Here is a 16,575-nt window from a genome sequence, read left to right on the forward strand (position 1 = left end):
GCAGACGATATCCTCGCGAATCGCGCGTTCAAGAGCCCGATCGCCTAATACACGTAAGTCCCATAGGCGAATCTTGGGCATTTCGGTGGATCCAGCGCACATTGTAATAGCCAATGAGTAGCCGAGAAAATTGTCCAATTGAGGCGAAGATATCGTACCATAACATCCAATCAAAATGTGATATGTTTGACCAATCAGATCCAAGTATGCGTGAAGACAGTAGCCTATCAAACATTTCGTTATTGCAACATCCCGGACAGACCAATGGTAACCCCCAACTCATTACCTACCGGCTGCCAAACTATTTTTAGTAGAGGGGATTGCCGATTATGCACGTTGACTGTGTTTATTCCGCGCTTGCAAGTTACCCAGTGTGAGCCACTCGCGAAGTGAACATTGTGAGACCGGTAGAAAGTGAGTAAAATTGTATTTTCACGGCTACTTTAAGTTGTGGACTAATTTTTAAGCCGTTATCAGTTAAAGTAGATATATATAACTCCTGTTTATGTGAATTTTACTAATTTCGAATAAGTATTCGCTTGTAATTAACTCCTTTTGTCGTGAATATCGCCGAAGTGGGACACAACAATGAAATGCCGAAAAGCGCGCTAGAAACAGTTGAAACAAGCTCCGTCCGTGTCTAGCGCGCCTGTCTAATAGAACGTGCGGCGGAGCGGCGCGGTACGTGTGGAATTAGAACTGTAGAAGGCTTCGAAGTCGAGTCCAGTGAAAACTTCAACTTATTAATGCACTCATAGTTCACTATGGTCAGGTCAGGGACGTCTCCCTGCATGTGTAATTTAAGATCCTATCCGTTGGATGTAGACAATGTTTTTGTGAGCATCTAAGATTTTCTTTTGTCTTGTAAAATGTAACGTTAGATCTTTTTTTGTATGTAAGACTCTCTAACTTTAAAGCGTAAGAATCAAGAGCGCGCCAGAAGCCGTTAAACACATGCCATGGCACCATCCGTTTCTAGCGCGCCTGTCGAATAGAACATGCTGCGGCGCGGCAGTGATGACTGGTACTGTGAAGGCTGCCTACATAAATTTACAGCAAACTACAAAAATACAAATAATAATGCCAACTAGAAAAGTTCTACAAAAGTTAAAACTGGATAGAATCTAGAACGTAGAAATAGGGTTCTAAATGCTCAAAGAGTTGTAGGAAAAGATTTTCCATTGTAAAAATGCCGGCCTTGTGAAATTGGGACTCTTTTTTTTTTTTTTTTCATTGTGCGTGGTGAGGGAATGTGTGATTCAAACACTAACAAAATGTTAGACCCTTTCTTTAATTCTAATTTGTTGCCTATGTTGATAGAAATTGAATTTCTATTGCTCACGACCTGGCTCAGCGTAATTTGATTGACCTGAGCGAGTGTCGTTGCATTTAATGATTTATAATCTTATTTATGGTATCATTCATTGTTTTGTTGTTCTTGTTTTTTATCGGGTAAATATTTGGACATCTCCAAATCCCCAGCCCAGTGCAGTGAAGAATGCAAAACCATTGCATGTAGTCTCATGCGTGAATGTTCGTTCTTTACGCGCAGTGCTTCAAAGAGAGGGGTGTCCATTTCAATGTACAGTGTCAATGTGGTGGACACCTTCCCATAATCCCTTGTCACATGACTTGCTCACTGGCATGTGATTTCCTCACACAGAATTGCCAACTCACACACAATTGACCCAATTTAAACTGTCCGCATGATGAACAAATCCTTGTGCTGAACCCCAAAAATATAAATTGATTTTTTTTTTTTCAAAGTCTCTCCAAATATCTGCCTGATGTTCCAAACATATTTGGCCATCATCCAAAATTTGACTGCCCTCTTTATGTGCTAGGCAGTGCCTACTTGTAAAGCCTTAGAGTTCTGTGATGAGATGTAGGACCTCTGTTACAGTGACTCAGCCGTGCATTTTCGTCCGTTTACACTGCCTTGTCGAGCCACAACCGGCAATAACTTTCCTTTCGCACGTTCCTTTGAATGTCATAGGTGCGCTCTTCGTACATGATTTTTTTTTTACTCTCTCTCTCTCCCATGATCTCTACAGTAAGATTGGGTTTTGCCCCACTTTTGGGTCTGCTTGCCTTTACATCTTTACATCAACAAAAGTTGTCTTGTGCCAGCCTCATGTTTGGTTCCACATTTTGATTTATGTGTGGTTACATCAAAATGATTTTTCCCACTGTAAACGGGTCTATTTGTTGAAATTGGGCAAGACTGAATTATGTAATATGTTATTGCCATGGCCCACAACAGCCAAGTACATAGTCATCAAGGCTCGTACTGCCATACTAATGATCATATCCAAACATTCATCCCTATGAATAGTGGCTAATGATAAGTGGTAGCAAATATTCTTTTTCTTGCAAGAAAATGATTGTTCACCATTAATTAAACTTTCGTTGTTGCTATTTTTCAGAGATTAAGCAATGGCCCGTACAAAGCAGACAGCCCGAAAGTCAACTGGAGGGAAGGCTCCCCGTAAGCAGCTGGCCACCAAGGCTGCCAGGAAAAGTGCCCCATCCACCGGAGGTGTCAAGAAGCCCCATCGTTACAGGCCTGGAACCGTCGCCCTCCGAGAGATCAGGCGCTACCAAAAGAGCACAGAGCTGCTGATCCGAAAACTGCCATTCCAGCGCCTGGTGCGTGAGATTGCCCAGGACTTCAAGACTGAGTTGAGATTCCAGAGTGCTGCCATTGGGGCTCTTCAGGTAATTTAATGTTTGCATGGAGTCCTCCTTGGAGTCATCAACATTTTTTTTTTCTTCTTTTTAGGTTTCTATTTATAAAGCTATCTTTAATGACCCATTTGACGGGGGAAAATGACCAAGGTCAATGAAAGATTTTATTAGTATGAATTAGTGGTGACAACCTGAAGTGTCTAAGGGGTAATTGCCGTCTAAAAATTCCTGTTGACACCTATGCTGCAGCTAAGGAGCATTGCTCACATTAATTACATTGAATTTGATTTTCTGGTTGGTCATTATGTAATCATTTGTGCTTCTTTGCGAAGGTATTGATGAATCTTTGCTCTGATGTCGTGAGAACATAAATTTTTTGTTTTGTCTTTGTTTTATCCAGTATCCCAGCTGTAGATTTGTTGTTGGAACAAACATTCACCCCAAACTTAAACCGTGGCTGGCCAGTTTTTGTTTTTGTTTTGTTTTGTTTTTTTGTTTTTTTTTTCAGTTGTGAACAAAAGTTTTTCTGTTCTTTCATTACAAATGATATGCAGGAGGCCAGCGAAGCATACCTTGTTGGTCTGTTCGAGGACACCAACCTGTGCGCCATCCATGCTAAGAGAGTGACCATCATGCCGAAAGACATTCAACTGGCCAGGAGAATCCGCGGAGAACGAGCATAAACCGGATTGTGTGGTGTCATATTATGTGAACCTGTACAAAACAAAAAATAGTAGCTGGCACTAGAATGGGCTGTGGGCTGGGTCCCTACCTCCAAGTTTTTTAACGAATATGTGAAAAAGCTACAGCAGGCGGAGATGGAAACATGCTGGCAACAATTCCGGAGAAAGACCTTTTCAGGACCTTAGAGTAACTTCACACTTTGAGCTGCATCTGAACTATTTTTACAATCTTCATACATTGGGTGTGCATTCTTGTGGAGGATGTTCAGTCACACAAGTTGAAGATTTGGCACACTTCCATGCCAGTAAAGTTTTTGTATACAATACCTTTTCTTCTCTTTTTTTTTTTTCTTTCTTGCAGCATGGTTTTCAAATGCAATATGCGCAAGTCTACAAAACTTTCAGAAACACTAGGCCTGTCTTTTCCACTGTTATTTTTGTGACTGAACACCCTTCAAGAACTGTAATGTTCAACTTCAGTGTGTGCAGTGATTGCAAATCTGTACATTTTACCCAATCAGGAAGGGGGGTGGGAGTTGTAGCCTCAGAAAATTTTGTATGTTTTGTTTGTTTTCTTCTTCGTAGCACATAACTTATATTCAGACTTGTATGGTGGAGTGTCAGTGATTGGTTATATTACAAACTAGTAAATGACTTGTGTTACTTTGTCTATATATTCATGTCTTTATAAAACCTGCAAATCAACTCCCACGTTTTTATTAGTGAAAGTTTGATCTTGTAAATATTTTTACCGCAGGATTTTAGGTTAACCCCAAGTAAACTTAAAACATGTACTGTTACAAGTCCACGTATAAATACTGCAGAAATAGTTCATTCAAACACCTAATGGGGAAGACTTGTTTTTGTTTCAGGGGGGATGTACCAAACTGAAAAGTGAAGACCTAAACTACCTCTGATATATTTAGAAGCTATGTAATGGTAAATGAAAGCTAAGTTATACACAGAACATTTGGAGTCAAACATGCAACAGTTAAAGGGGGGAGGGACCAGGTAATTTTTTATCATACCCAGTTATCAATGCCTATGGGGGGAGGGGGAATGATGGAACAAATAATGTAACCTATGTCCTTGATTCGTGTTTTATGTGTAATAAACTTGGGGTATAGAAACCGAAATGGTTCTGTGTGCATGTGCCCTAAGCGTTATGTCGTGGTGTAGTATGCAAAGTGATGTCCCGAGTGCGAGTGTGTGATGTGGGACTTTAGACAGTGTGTACAGTGCTGTGTTTTTGTTTGTTTTTTCTGTACCAGTTGACACTCCATGCACACAGAGTTCATTCAATTTAAAATTGCTGCTGTTGGTGTGATGTGTGTAGATCTAAACTAACACCACAAGTACATTGTACAGCTCAACATGTAGGTGTACACCAGGGTAACCACAAAGCTCACATCCAAAGACACATACACAGTGTATTTACACTGTGTTGCTACACCATGTTTCATCTTTCACTTTCAACATAAATGATGCTGGTCTAAGATGTCTTTGTAATAGACATACACTTGTACATGTACAGCTGTATTCAGTTTTAAAACACTAACTCTATAGTGTATGTTGGCCATAACTAGGGGGCTTCCAAAATATGGAGAAAAGATTATTCTTTTGGCTATGAAATGAGTCGGGTGCATTGTAATGTCAGGGCATAAATCAACTTTTTAGACACACCGAAGCCCCCCAGCTATTACTGCAATAGACATACATGTAACAAAAAAATGATCCTTTTTGGTGTTACATGTACACTGTAGTGTGTTTTGATGTCTGTTTCCACTTCATACCGATGTATTGTACATGTATCAGTACATCGGTGTGAAGTGAAAACGGTAATGTCGTGTGCATATGCAAGTGGCAGGAAAGTGGACCTAAATGCATGTTGCTAGATTTATTGTGTACATGTACAAACATAAATCAATCTGTCTCATTGTGTACAATTGCACAAGTTAGTGCTAAAAGCAAATGTGATGGATGTTTTTGCTGCAGTTAATTTGCTTCTGGATGATGCCTCTGTATGTGGATGAAGTGGATTGATTCATCTAACTGGTATTGACCGATTCGGGTTCGTTGAGGGCAGCAGACATTTTACGGCACAGGGCGCAGCCATAGTGGGTGTATCAGCCGACCCCCCTGCTCTCCCCCACCCCAGGGCAACATGTTTATCACGCACTTGTAACAAAGGTTCGCGCACTAGCAAGCATTCGCGCACTCAGTACGAGACGCCCATTGGCTAAAGCAGTTTTTCATTCTACGCGCGTGCTAATGTAGGGAGAGGGGTGGGGGAGTGCGGAGGGGGGGTCGACTGATACACCCACTATGGCTGCGCCCATGCCAAAAATACACATAGAGCGTCACAGAATCGGTCAATAGGATCAATCACAAGATACAATTTTACAGTACAGTATGTGCATGCATGTTTTGACTTTGAAATTGCAAAGTTGCCTACACATTTCCTCAAATTCTAGACAACATGTACAGCCGTACATGTACAGGACGTACATGTGCAACCACCTGTCATGCATTCCTCTAATATGAATAGGCCTACATGTACAATTAATGAATACAATGTACAGGTACAGAAGTACACCTGTACAGTGCGAATTACAAAACGACCTTTGAACTTGAAGAATAAAATGTACTTGCGCATGAAACCTGAGAAAGTTTCAACTGAGCTATTCACAGGATATACATAAGTCAAAACTGGCTTCTAATCAATAGGCATTTATGCGCGTAACTACATGCCAAACATTCTCTGTGTACAGTGTACATGCAAATGAGCCATGTCTCGAGTAGAAGTATAGTACACTGTAATTATCAACGTGATTTAGTACATGTACAGTGTTGTTCCCTCTGTTTTATGCAACCTGTACATTATGCGGACTTTTGATACAGTCATAGAATGTACAGGAACCAATCCATTACTGTAGTAATGATCATGTTGAGGCATGTGCATACCGTAGTACATGTACACTGCACATGTCTGTGTGTTTGTAAACCTCCTGTACTACCCACAGTACATCATATACTGTACATTGTACTACACTACATACATTTACAAAAATTGTATTTTACTCTGAACACAGGACTGGACAAATATGTAGTACAGTATGTGCTTCATTAAAAGAAGAAAAAAAAAATAAGGTGCATTGATTGTTTACTGTGCAAACTTCACCTCACTTGTTGAAGACATTTTTCACACATCTATACAGAAATACATGTATAGCTTGTTTGCTTGGCTTTGTCTTGCACACATACATTTGCAATTCTCCCTCCCTTGCTTTCTTTTAGGCATTCAGTGTACATGTAATTCCACACCATGTTTACTTTAAAATGAATGAAATCACATGAACAACATAACAGCAGGTCCCCAAGTTTTTACAGAACAGTGCTGATTGTCATATCTATACACATGCAAATTGGTGTCATGAACTCGTGTAACATGCTCATTGGTTCATGCACAAAAATACAAGTACATGCATTACATTTATTTTTAAAAAAAATTAACAAAACTTTGTCAGATCATGTGACAACTTAACAGCCAATTTCCCCTTAAAAGGGATCGTATAGTTATGGTTGAAACCCAACTTCAGGTTTTTAACTTTGTGTCTGTCTGTGTGTGTGCGTGTACATGTGTGTGTGATAATGAGAAACCTCTTATGAAATATGAAAGAGCATGTAATTCCAAGAGGAGTTTCACGTTAATTTGATGAAAATTGGCCTTGAAATGGCCGAGATATCCGAAACTGAGCAATCCTGATGATAAAAGGTGGGACCCGACTGTTATTAGGATTGCTTTGTTTTTGGATATTTCAGTCCTTCCAAAGCTGAATTTCATCATAACTCTATAAACTTTGAATTCCTCTTAGAAGTGTATGCTCTGTATTATTTCGTAAGTGGTTTCTTGGTATCTTGCAGAAAGTTCAAAGCCCAATCCTCACCTCCGCAGGGATGCCAAGTTCAAACAAATTTTATGAGTGAGACTTTCATGACTCAGCATCTTGGCATGCGAATGTGCGCGCGAGCGAAGGTGTGGGAGGGGTTTTTCCCCCCTGTGGCCCAGTCCCACGGTAGGGAGCTTTTTAAATTTTTAGCTCTTAATGGTGCGATCAGGTGCATACTTAAGTGACTGTAAGACAAAAGGGAAATATACCTTCATTTGCAACTATCACTTTAATCTTTTGAGCTATGCTCATTATTATAGGCCCAAGTTGCAGACTTCGCCTGATGCGTGAGAAAAATGGGTGCCATGCGTGAGATCGTGAGATGGCCCCTAAATGCTTGAGTCTCACGCAGAATGCGTGAGACTTGGTAGCTCTATCTCCGCCGCCAATACTATAGGCTCCTATCATCCCTGTACAAGTTTTAGATATACAGTGTACATGAATATATACACCACATAATAAATGCGTGCATTTTTGAGCTATGTGTACAAGTATAAATGTATACACATACATATACAAGCTGTATATGGGATACACTTAGTTCCAGAATATCAACTCGGTAACTCCTACATGTTGACGGCACCGTAGGATCCTGACACGCATAGGAAATAATATTTCACCAGTCCAGATGTAGCTTCTTCTGTCTTCCTAACTTTATTGGAGCTTGAGCTTTCAGCCCAGGCCTCCATCAGGGTATGTTGATGATGAGCCTCGTGTTGGTTACATGTATGGTCTACCTTACTAACTACCCACCCCGATCTTCATAATACATGTATCTACAGTTTATCTTGTACATGTATACAGTCAAACTTGCCTAAGTCGATCTAGCTGGACTGAAGAAATAGCTTCCACTTACCGGTATGTAAGGCCATGACATAGCACCTATTCTGTGATTGATGATGTTGATGGTAAAACAGTGTCAAACTTTCATGAACACATGGAATTGATAATTCGAAAATCTTACTTATTTTCTGTCAAATTTTGGTGACAGCTCTTTTATTCTGTCAGATTTTACACTACTGTATTCATTAACCCAATAGCCCTGGGGGGCACATTGTGCCCCCTACCATATTTTCATTTGCCACTTCTACACACTTTATCCGATTTCAACCAAATTTGGTGACTTTTCCTGAAATCTTATTGCAAACATTTTGATATACAATTTAGCTATGTCCGATATTGTTGGTTGCCATGGCAACTGTAAACTGATAACCATGTCAGCAGAGACTCCAACCCTAAGCACCTTCTGATCTGAAGATTCTCCCGCCTGAAACCCCTAGCAAACGGGAGACTCCAACATGATGTGCGCAAAGCGCATATAAGGCTTATTTTTCAACATACGAAGACAAAAAGTAAGAAATCATTTCAAACGGGAGACACAGAGCCAGGGCGGGAGAAATTAAATCTCATGCGGGAGAATGGGAGATTTTGCAAAAGTGGGCTTTCGGCGGGAGATCTCCCGTCGAAACCGGGAGAGTTGGAGTCTCTGTATCAGTCAGATTTTGCATGTTTTTCTGTTTCAATTTCACTTAACATAATAATGGATGAAATGGAGGTTTTCTTGGCTGTAATTTGCTGAAGGACCAAAATGTGAAGTAATAATGGTCATGAATTGCCCTGAAATGGTATTCTTATTATTTCCTTTATTTTTTATAGACATAGGCATCAAACAATAGATATAATAGAAATAATCAAAAATACAGCTGTACAGCATTTTCCAAAGACTTCCCTTTTATTTCGTGTCATTTTCACACAGGCTTAGCCTGTAATATCATTTGTTATGTTTATCATATCATCAATCTGCAAACTCAAAATTCCAATATCATGGAAACATGAAATGTGACACCAATACAATATGTACCTATCCCAAGCAATACATCATAGGTCTCATATATTTCTTTATATTGTAATAAATAGCGCCCCCACATGTTGACCTTGAGAAATTTTAACCATAAAAAATAGTGGGGGTTGACTTGCTTCTCCCTTGTGTCAGATATGAAAATGATTGATATAAAATAAAAACATATATGCTGGGGATAAAAAAATATAAAGAAAAAACATGATTTTAGCATATTTCCTGTGTATTTCTTTATATTTTGGTAAATAGTGCCCTCAATGGGTGACCTTGAGAAATTTCAAGTGTTAGGTCATGTAGAGTACAGGTTGTTCTACCCATGTGCCACATATGACGGTGATATATGTCATATACAAAGAAGTTATATAGGGTGGTACAACGAGCCAACCTTGGGCCTGGAAGGGGTCAAAATAGCTTGGGCTTTGTAGGGTTAAAGCAAATGCTGACAAAGTGTGAATTTTAATCTTAAAGAGATGGTACAATTTTGGTTGAGATGTGGGATTCAGATATTAACTTTTTGTGAGATAAGTAGAAACCAACTGTGAATTACATGTACAGTTAAATTTAGTGCATTCAGAATTCTAAGAGGTATTCAAAGTTGTTTTAATAAAATTGGTTTTGAAATGGCCAAGAAATCCATAAACAAAGTACAACAAAGTGGTCCTCATGAAAGCATGCTTTATATTCTTATTTTACTGTATTTCTGTATTGCAATCTTGGTAATGTACATTTTTTAATTTGATACAATGTTCTTGGATTTTTTACAATGTTTAACAGCATGCACATTATGTGTGTGGTTGTTTTTTTAAGTTGCAAACAACTGAATCTTGAAACAAAAGCAGTACCTGGCACTTACATATTCAGTGAATGTGAATCATCAATCATTTCATCATAAACTAATATTCTACAAAAGCCAATTGATGTTATTCACCATGTAATTTAATTTCATACAGCTTGACATGACAGCAGCTGTTACATAATTCAAACTTCATGTAAATGAAAGTATGTAATACAGTGTACAAACACAACGCAATATGTGCAAGTATATTATGAAATGCTGTGCAATGAGCTCTAGCTATCGCCAAACTCTACAGTATATGGCTTATCATCATTTTTTTGGAATCCTTGAAATGGCTCAAGATCAATCAGTGGAGATTTACACTCTCAGCCATGAAATCATCTAATTCAGGGTTCACAAATAGCACATCATTACCACAAATCTGCAAATTTTGACAAAATGCAATCTTGCATAAAAAAAGAAGAAGAAGAAATAATAGTCAATCACTATCTTGAGCTCTTGTTGTGTAAGTTTAAGAAATAGATGGGGACAATACATTCAGAACACTTCAGCTTATATCTTTTCCTAACATGATGAATGGAAAACAACTGTCAGATTTGAATAAGAACAAAAGAAAGTTGAATAATTGTTGTTTTCATATTAAAAAAACAAAAACTCAACATTGGCTAGTTGGGTTGAATTTTAATGTGGCTATTCTCACAAAAATATCACCTTTCAGAAAGAAAAATACAAGGGCAGAGGTTAGTGCACTTTAGACAGTGAAAATTCATACTCTTGTAAATTTTGGTAAAGTCATGACAATCCCCAAGTCGAATCAAAAGGGACTGGTTATCATATCTTCAGATTTACAAATCTGCATTTTCACTAAACAAAATAAAAGTAGCACATGCTTGTATCCATTCTAGGTAGAAGTCTTCTTTGACATTTTCCCTAATTTTGGACTTGTGTGAGGTTGACTTTTAAGGCAAGGTGGACTGCACATTCACACATCACTTTGAAGGGTCCTGACTGGGTTTGAGGATGGAACAGTTCACATTACTTCGACAGGTAGAGCAAAAATGTCTTAAGAGTACCGGTACAACTTTTATGAGTACTCAAAAGAATGTTTTTTGTCGCATTTTGAAACAGGTAGAGCACAGATACATTACATATCATCTTTAGAGTTACCTATACCACTAAGAGGAACGAACGCATGTCTTTTCACCAAGATTTTTCTGTGGGTTTTTTTTTTTCTGATTCGATTTTTTTTTTCTGAATTGAATAAAAAAAGTTGGTGGTGGTGTTAGAAAAAAAAAATACCACTGTTGATTTCCTCTTGAAAATCTGCATCCAAACAGGAAATCTTTACTACCTACAATAAAGAAATCTGAAAAGATGTCTCTGCAACCTGTGATGACATCATTGTCAAGATCCATGAAATTGCATTTCGCTGCTACAACGTACAGGCATTTCTAAATCATGCAATATTCATATACAGTGGATTCCCATTATAACGAAGTCCTCGGGACGGGCAGTTTTCTTTCGAAATAACGAATAAACTATAAAAATATATGAAGTGGATAATGTTACGGCCCACGTTTTTACTTCGTTGTAACCAGAATTTTGTTATAACCATGTTCATTATAACGGGAGTGCACTCAACAGGTGACTCCCGTTGTAACTAAGTCCTCAGGACAATTTTCCTTTGTTATATCAAAACTTCCTTACAGTCCAACACACAAAGTGTAAAAAGATGACATAGATGATAATTTTGGGACCTAAATTTTTACTTCATCATGCAGTTATACTGGAATTTCATTACATGTATAACCGCACAAATAAACAATAGAAATACATTAAGAGTGGATAATGCTGCGGTATGAATTTTCACTTCGTTGTAACCGTAATTTTGTTATAACTGTGTTTCATAATGAGAGTGCACTGTATATCTGGGCCCCATTTCATAAAAGGTTGATACAATAACAACTCTTGCTGGAATGGCAATTGTCATGGTAAGGACAAGAATCCAGCTTTCTGATTGGCTGTTGCTATTGGAAGTTGCCATTCCTGCAAGAGTTGCCATCCTAACATCTTTTATGAAACGGGGCCCAGGTAATAAAGTCTCTTAAAAGCTGCATGGAAGTAGGCAATAAAGCACATTTTAGAACACTCTACGAAATGTCCAAATCCCATTCTTCCAATAAATTAAAAGAAATATTTCGCTGAGAATCATGAAGGTGAGACATTGGGACTCTCTTCTCCTTCTTGAGACTGCTGAGTGGCAGTGGTCGGAGACTCCTGCTCAGGTTGTGGGAACATATCGGGAAGGCGGTCATGCAGAGTCTTTTCAAGCTCCCTGTCTATATCGCTCTCCGACCTTAAGAAGACCCAGGCCATGAAGATGCAGAGGCTTATGCTGAGGGGCGCAACCTTCCACCAGGGGCGAGAGTATTGGGCCCCAAAGCTCTCATCGGCGGTCCAAGTTGCTGCTTTGCTGCCGGAGAACTTGAAAGGCACATCTGGATCATCTTCTTGCCCACTATCCTCTGCCTTCTTGACATCCTCACCCTTGGAACCTTTGGGTTCATCTGAGTACATGGCCGTCTGTGAGTGTGATGCCAGAAGTCTTTGAAGACATGGTGACCTGGAAGTGAACGGAAAGAAATACATGTATATACAGAGGAAAATTAATAGAAATACATGTAGTACAATTTGCAGCGGCGGATCCAGGGAGGAGGCACCGGGCGCGTACCCCCTCCCCCATTACATTTTGCTAAAACAAAAGAAATAAAACGAAATAAATGCGGGAGGGGTGCGTGCACCCCCCCCCCCCTTTAATTTTGTAAAGGTGCACCCTCTTTCCGGAATCCCTGGATCCATCCCTGATTTGTTGATATATCCATGTTGTCTTATAACAGACTCTTCATTACGCTTAATTACTTAGTTAGGTGAGAATCAAAGTTATCAAGCGACAAAGTATCTTATTCACTGATCGTTTACTACACAAATGCTCCTTGTCTAAAGCAAACAGGATCGGAAGCCTTCTCCTTGAAATTAACATTCAGCAACATATTTTTCTGGAAATAAGAGATATTGATTATCGTCACTGACTAAAACTAGACATTGTGACAAAAGTTGTGACTGACTGTTGAAGTGTTGGTCTCTCAATAGGAAATAAATCTTTACTGAAACATTGACCAATGACCTGATGACATGTCATGAAATATGACTGTCTAGTGTTACACAGTGATTTAAATTTTATATACATTTATCAGATCTAATCTCAGTCCGGGAAACCCGCTCATGAGGACCGCCCCCGCGTACGAGGATGGTCCCTCCTCATGAGGACCTCCCCCCGCCTCATGAGGCCCCCCGGGGAACGCCTCATGAGGCCCCCCATTCACTTCTTATTCATCTCACATCTGACGTACAAATTGTCGCACCTTTGCACGGTGATTTTTTGTTACACACACATGTCCACTATCCATGATGAAAAGAAGAAAAAATCCTGTCTGTTTTTTTTTTTCAAAAATCGAGTTTTAATCAACCGATGCAGAGCGCCCATCAAAACACGGGCGCCAGCGCATTCGCACAATGCAAGACTGCCGCACCTAGCGGCCTGATCCGACTAAATATTTTCGATGCTTTTTTCTGCGGCTCTCACCTCTCCGCGCACGAATCAGCCTCGTGAAGCTGAAGTCTGACATCTTTTTACACAAATTCGTAACGAGAAAAATTAAATCAGTACCGTACTAACCTGATCTTGTCCATATATTCCAAATTACTATTCCACACTGATAGAGTAGGTGGGTAGATGACATACTCCAGTTTGTTAGCAAAATAATCACTTTGTAGGTATGACGAGTTCAGACATACCAGACTGGTATGTGCTGGATGCGTGATGTGATGCGACGTACGTCGCGTCGCGGGATGATTCCAGAGAAAGCGCCCAAACGGCGGAATCGTGGGCGGAATTGACGAAGAAAGTGAACTCGTCATACCTACAAAGTGATTATTTTGCTAACAAACTGGAGTATGTCATCTACCCACCTACTCTATCAGTGTGGAATAGTAATTTGGAATATATGGACAAGATCAGGTTAGTACTGATTTAATTTTTCTCGTTACGAATTTGTGTAAAAAGATGTCAGACTTCAGCTTCACGAGGCTGATTCGTGCGCGGAGAGGTGAGAGCCGCAGAAAAAAGCATCGAAAATATTTAGTCGGATCAGGCCGCTAGGTGCGGCAGTCTTGCATTGTGCGAACGCGCTGGCGCTCGTGTTTTGATGGGCGCTCTGCATCGGTTGATTAAAACTCGATTTTTGAAAAAAAAAACAGACAGGATTTTTTCTTCTTTTCATCATGGATAGTGGACATGTGTGTGTAACAAAAAATCACCGTGCAAAGTTGCGACAATTTATACATCAGATGTGAGATGAATAAGAAGTGAATGGGGGGCCTCATGAGGCGTTCCCCGGGGGGCCTCATGAGGCGGGGGGGAGGTCCTCATGAGGAGGGACCATCCTCGTACGCGGGGGCGGTCCTCATGAGCGGGTTTCCCGGACTGATCTAGACCCTCTACGACTAAAGTCAGTAAAGATGTCTCCAGACTACGGATTACGGACGACGTTTGGGCTTTTGGCATTGCTTTATATAGGTAGCACTACGCATACTATAAGACATATAATCACATAACAGGTTATTAATTTACACTTGATGAAGCTCTTTATACACATATTTTTAGGTGTCATACTCATAAATACCAGATTTAAACTTTACCACCTTCAGTTAGTTGTAGAGCATAAACTTTTTACTTACATGTGTTGATTGAGCGGAAGACGGTTTACATCGAGGAGTCTCAGACACGTTCTACAACGTAAAATTGTCGAAGACATTTCCTTGGATTTGTCAGGCCTCCCCTGGTTCCGCTAGCCGCTTTGCTTGAAGTTGATGCAAGTAAGTGAAAGTGAACGACTGAAGAGAGATGTCGATGAAATTCACGACGGACGAAATCTAAATTGCCCAAAAGATAATGATAACCAGTTCTTGTAAAAGATAGATCTATCTAGACCGTCTAGATGTTTGCTATAGGTTTGTCACCCTACAAAATCAATGTCTTTGTTGCGACCAATTATGCACAAAGATACTTATTTCACAACAGATCTGATGTCCGTCCAACAGCACCCGCATTTCCTGCATCTGGGACTACACTAAAAACAGTTTGCCACACACGCAGTCATTACGGACGGAACACTGCAGACTGCGGTGGTATCACGTACACGTAACTCACAAAGATTGGCGTCGATCGAACCCGAAGCCTAAGAAGAAGAAGAAGAAGAAGTCTATTTTCAGACCCTATTTGTCCTAATACTAAGCATTTTCAACTGATTATGACGATTCGTCTATGATCATTCTAAACGCAATTAGGTTTTGTTTGACTTTATGATACCCTTATAAATACTTTACAGTTTATGTTACTTATTTAGCAGTAAAAATACAAAATATAAACAAACGTACACGTGTATACATAAAAAGAGTAAAAACAGACTATACAATCAGACTAAATTGACGCCAGTAAAGTTACTTCTCATTGAGAGGGCAAAAATCTGAAATTATCTACCATTGAAACTGGCTCTAGCGGACTCGACCGTGCTACTGTCATTGCCAATTTAATAGACAAATTCGTTACTTTTTTTTTGCGACAAGTAGGGCCTACCTGTAATTAACGAGGATCCTTTCGATTCTTTTTTATCCATTTCAATCAGTATGAAAAAAAAAAATATAGAAAGCCTAAAAGAGGAGTAGCTTAATCCAGTTTTCTATGAGTTAATAATTTTATATCTTTCTTCAATTCATTTTCACGCCTTACACACTGCAGAATTGGTTTGAAAAAAAAGAAAGAAGCTGCTTCCTTTAAGATGTAATTCATTATTCATTCCATTAGTTGAAAATGAAAGAAACAAGTGGTAACTTTTGAAAAGACACATATTTTGTGCGAAAAACATTGAACAACTTCATATTTGTGTATCACACGCAGGAACACAACAGACAATGCACATCTCCTTATATGCTCTGGAAAAGACTTCTGACAAGCTTTACAAAGATCTCAAATTCTCTATTGCGACTGAATCAAATTGAGTGAGATTTCATATAAGATGTAGTAACTTTATATATTCACACCCTGAAATTAAATTTTAACTGATTCACTAATTTTAAACTTGTTGTTCAACGGTTCAGTTAGTTCGGGTCGGATTTTTTTATTTTTTGGGTCTTTTTTACATAGGAGTGTGGTAGGGCCTATGAATTACAGGCCTACAGTTGTTGATTTATATAGTAGGGTAAGCTTGTCCATTGTTTCTGATCTTAAGTTTACATGCTTGATGCTGATTCTTTTAATGACAAAATTAATATAGTTAATCATAGATGGAAATGAAGTCAATTGACATCTGATAAATCGATCCGCTAAAAGTCTACATTATTTTGATGTGACTTTAAAGGGATGATACAGTATTGGTGGAGATTTATGAGAATTGGGCTTGAGTAACTTTTTTTTTGCGAGATACCAAGAAAACACGCATGATGTAGTACAGGTACAGAGCATACCATCTTAAGAGGAATTCA

At 39.2% G+C, this 16,575-nt stretch overlaps 2 protein-coding genes across 2 annotated transcripts; one reads left to right on the forward strand and one right to left on the reverse strand.

The window, feature by feature from the left end:
- Positions 1-294: 294 nt before the first annotated feature.
- On the forward strand, positions 295-4,535 carry LOC139708928 (histone H3.3A). Its single transcript, XM_071620893.1, has 3 exons — positions 295-414; positions 2,427-2,718; positions 3,243-4,535. Exons 2-3 carry the CDS (start codon positions 2,437-2,439, stop codon positions 3,369-3,371), a joined length of 411 nt encoding a protein of 136 aa, XP_071476994.1. The 5' UTR covers positions 295-414; positions 2,427-2,436; the 3' UTR covers positions 3,372-4,535.
- A 7,363-nt stretch (positions 4,536-11,898) lies between these two features.
- LOC139708942 (uncharacterized) lies at positions 11,899-14,868 on the reverse strand. Its single transcript, XM_071620911.1, has 2 exons — positions 14,773-14,868; positions 11,899-12,598 (listed from the first exon to the last, which is right to left on the reverse strand). The coding sequence occupies exons 1-2, from the start codon at positions 14,847-14,849 to the stop codon at positions 12,184-12,186; spliced, it is 492 nt and encodes a 163-aa protein (XP_071477012.1). The 5' UTR covers positions 14,850-14,868; the 3' UTR covers positions 11,899-12,183.
- Between the last annotated feature and the right edge of the window lie 1,707 nt (positions 14,869-16,575).

The sequence above is a fragment of the Diadema antillarum genome, unplaced genomic scaffold (genome assembly GCF_040938485.1).
Source record: "Diadema antillarum isolate AM-2024a unplaced genomic scaffold, OU_Dant_1.0 seq00001390_RagTag, whole genome shotgun sequence".
In the NCBI taxonomy this organism is placed as follows: Eukaryota; Metazoa; Echinodermata; class Echinoidea; order Diadematoida; family Diadematidae; genus Diadema; species Diadema antillarum.

What these genes read in the sequence shown, in the direction of transcription:
- LOC139708942 (XM_071620911.1), bottom strand. Translation starts at nt 14,849, where the DNA reads ATGTCTTCGACAATTTTACGTTGTAGAACGTGTCTGAGACTCCTCGAT. An exon ending in CTTCCGCTCAATCAACACAT is followed by an intron (nt 12,599 to 14,772) that starts GTAAGTAAAAAG and finishes GTTCACTTCCAG; the next exon opens with GTCACCATGTCTTCAAAGAC.
- LOC139708928 (XM_071620893.1), top strand. Translation starts at nt 2,437, where the DNA reads ATGGCCCGTACAAAGCAGACAGCCCGAAAGTCAACTGGAGGGAAGGCT. An exon ending in CTGCCATTGGGGCTCTTCAG is followed by an intron (nt 2,719 to 3,242) that starts GTAATTTAATGT and finishes AATGATATGCAG; the next exon opens with GAGGCCAGCGAAGCATACCT.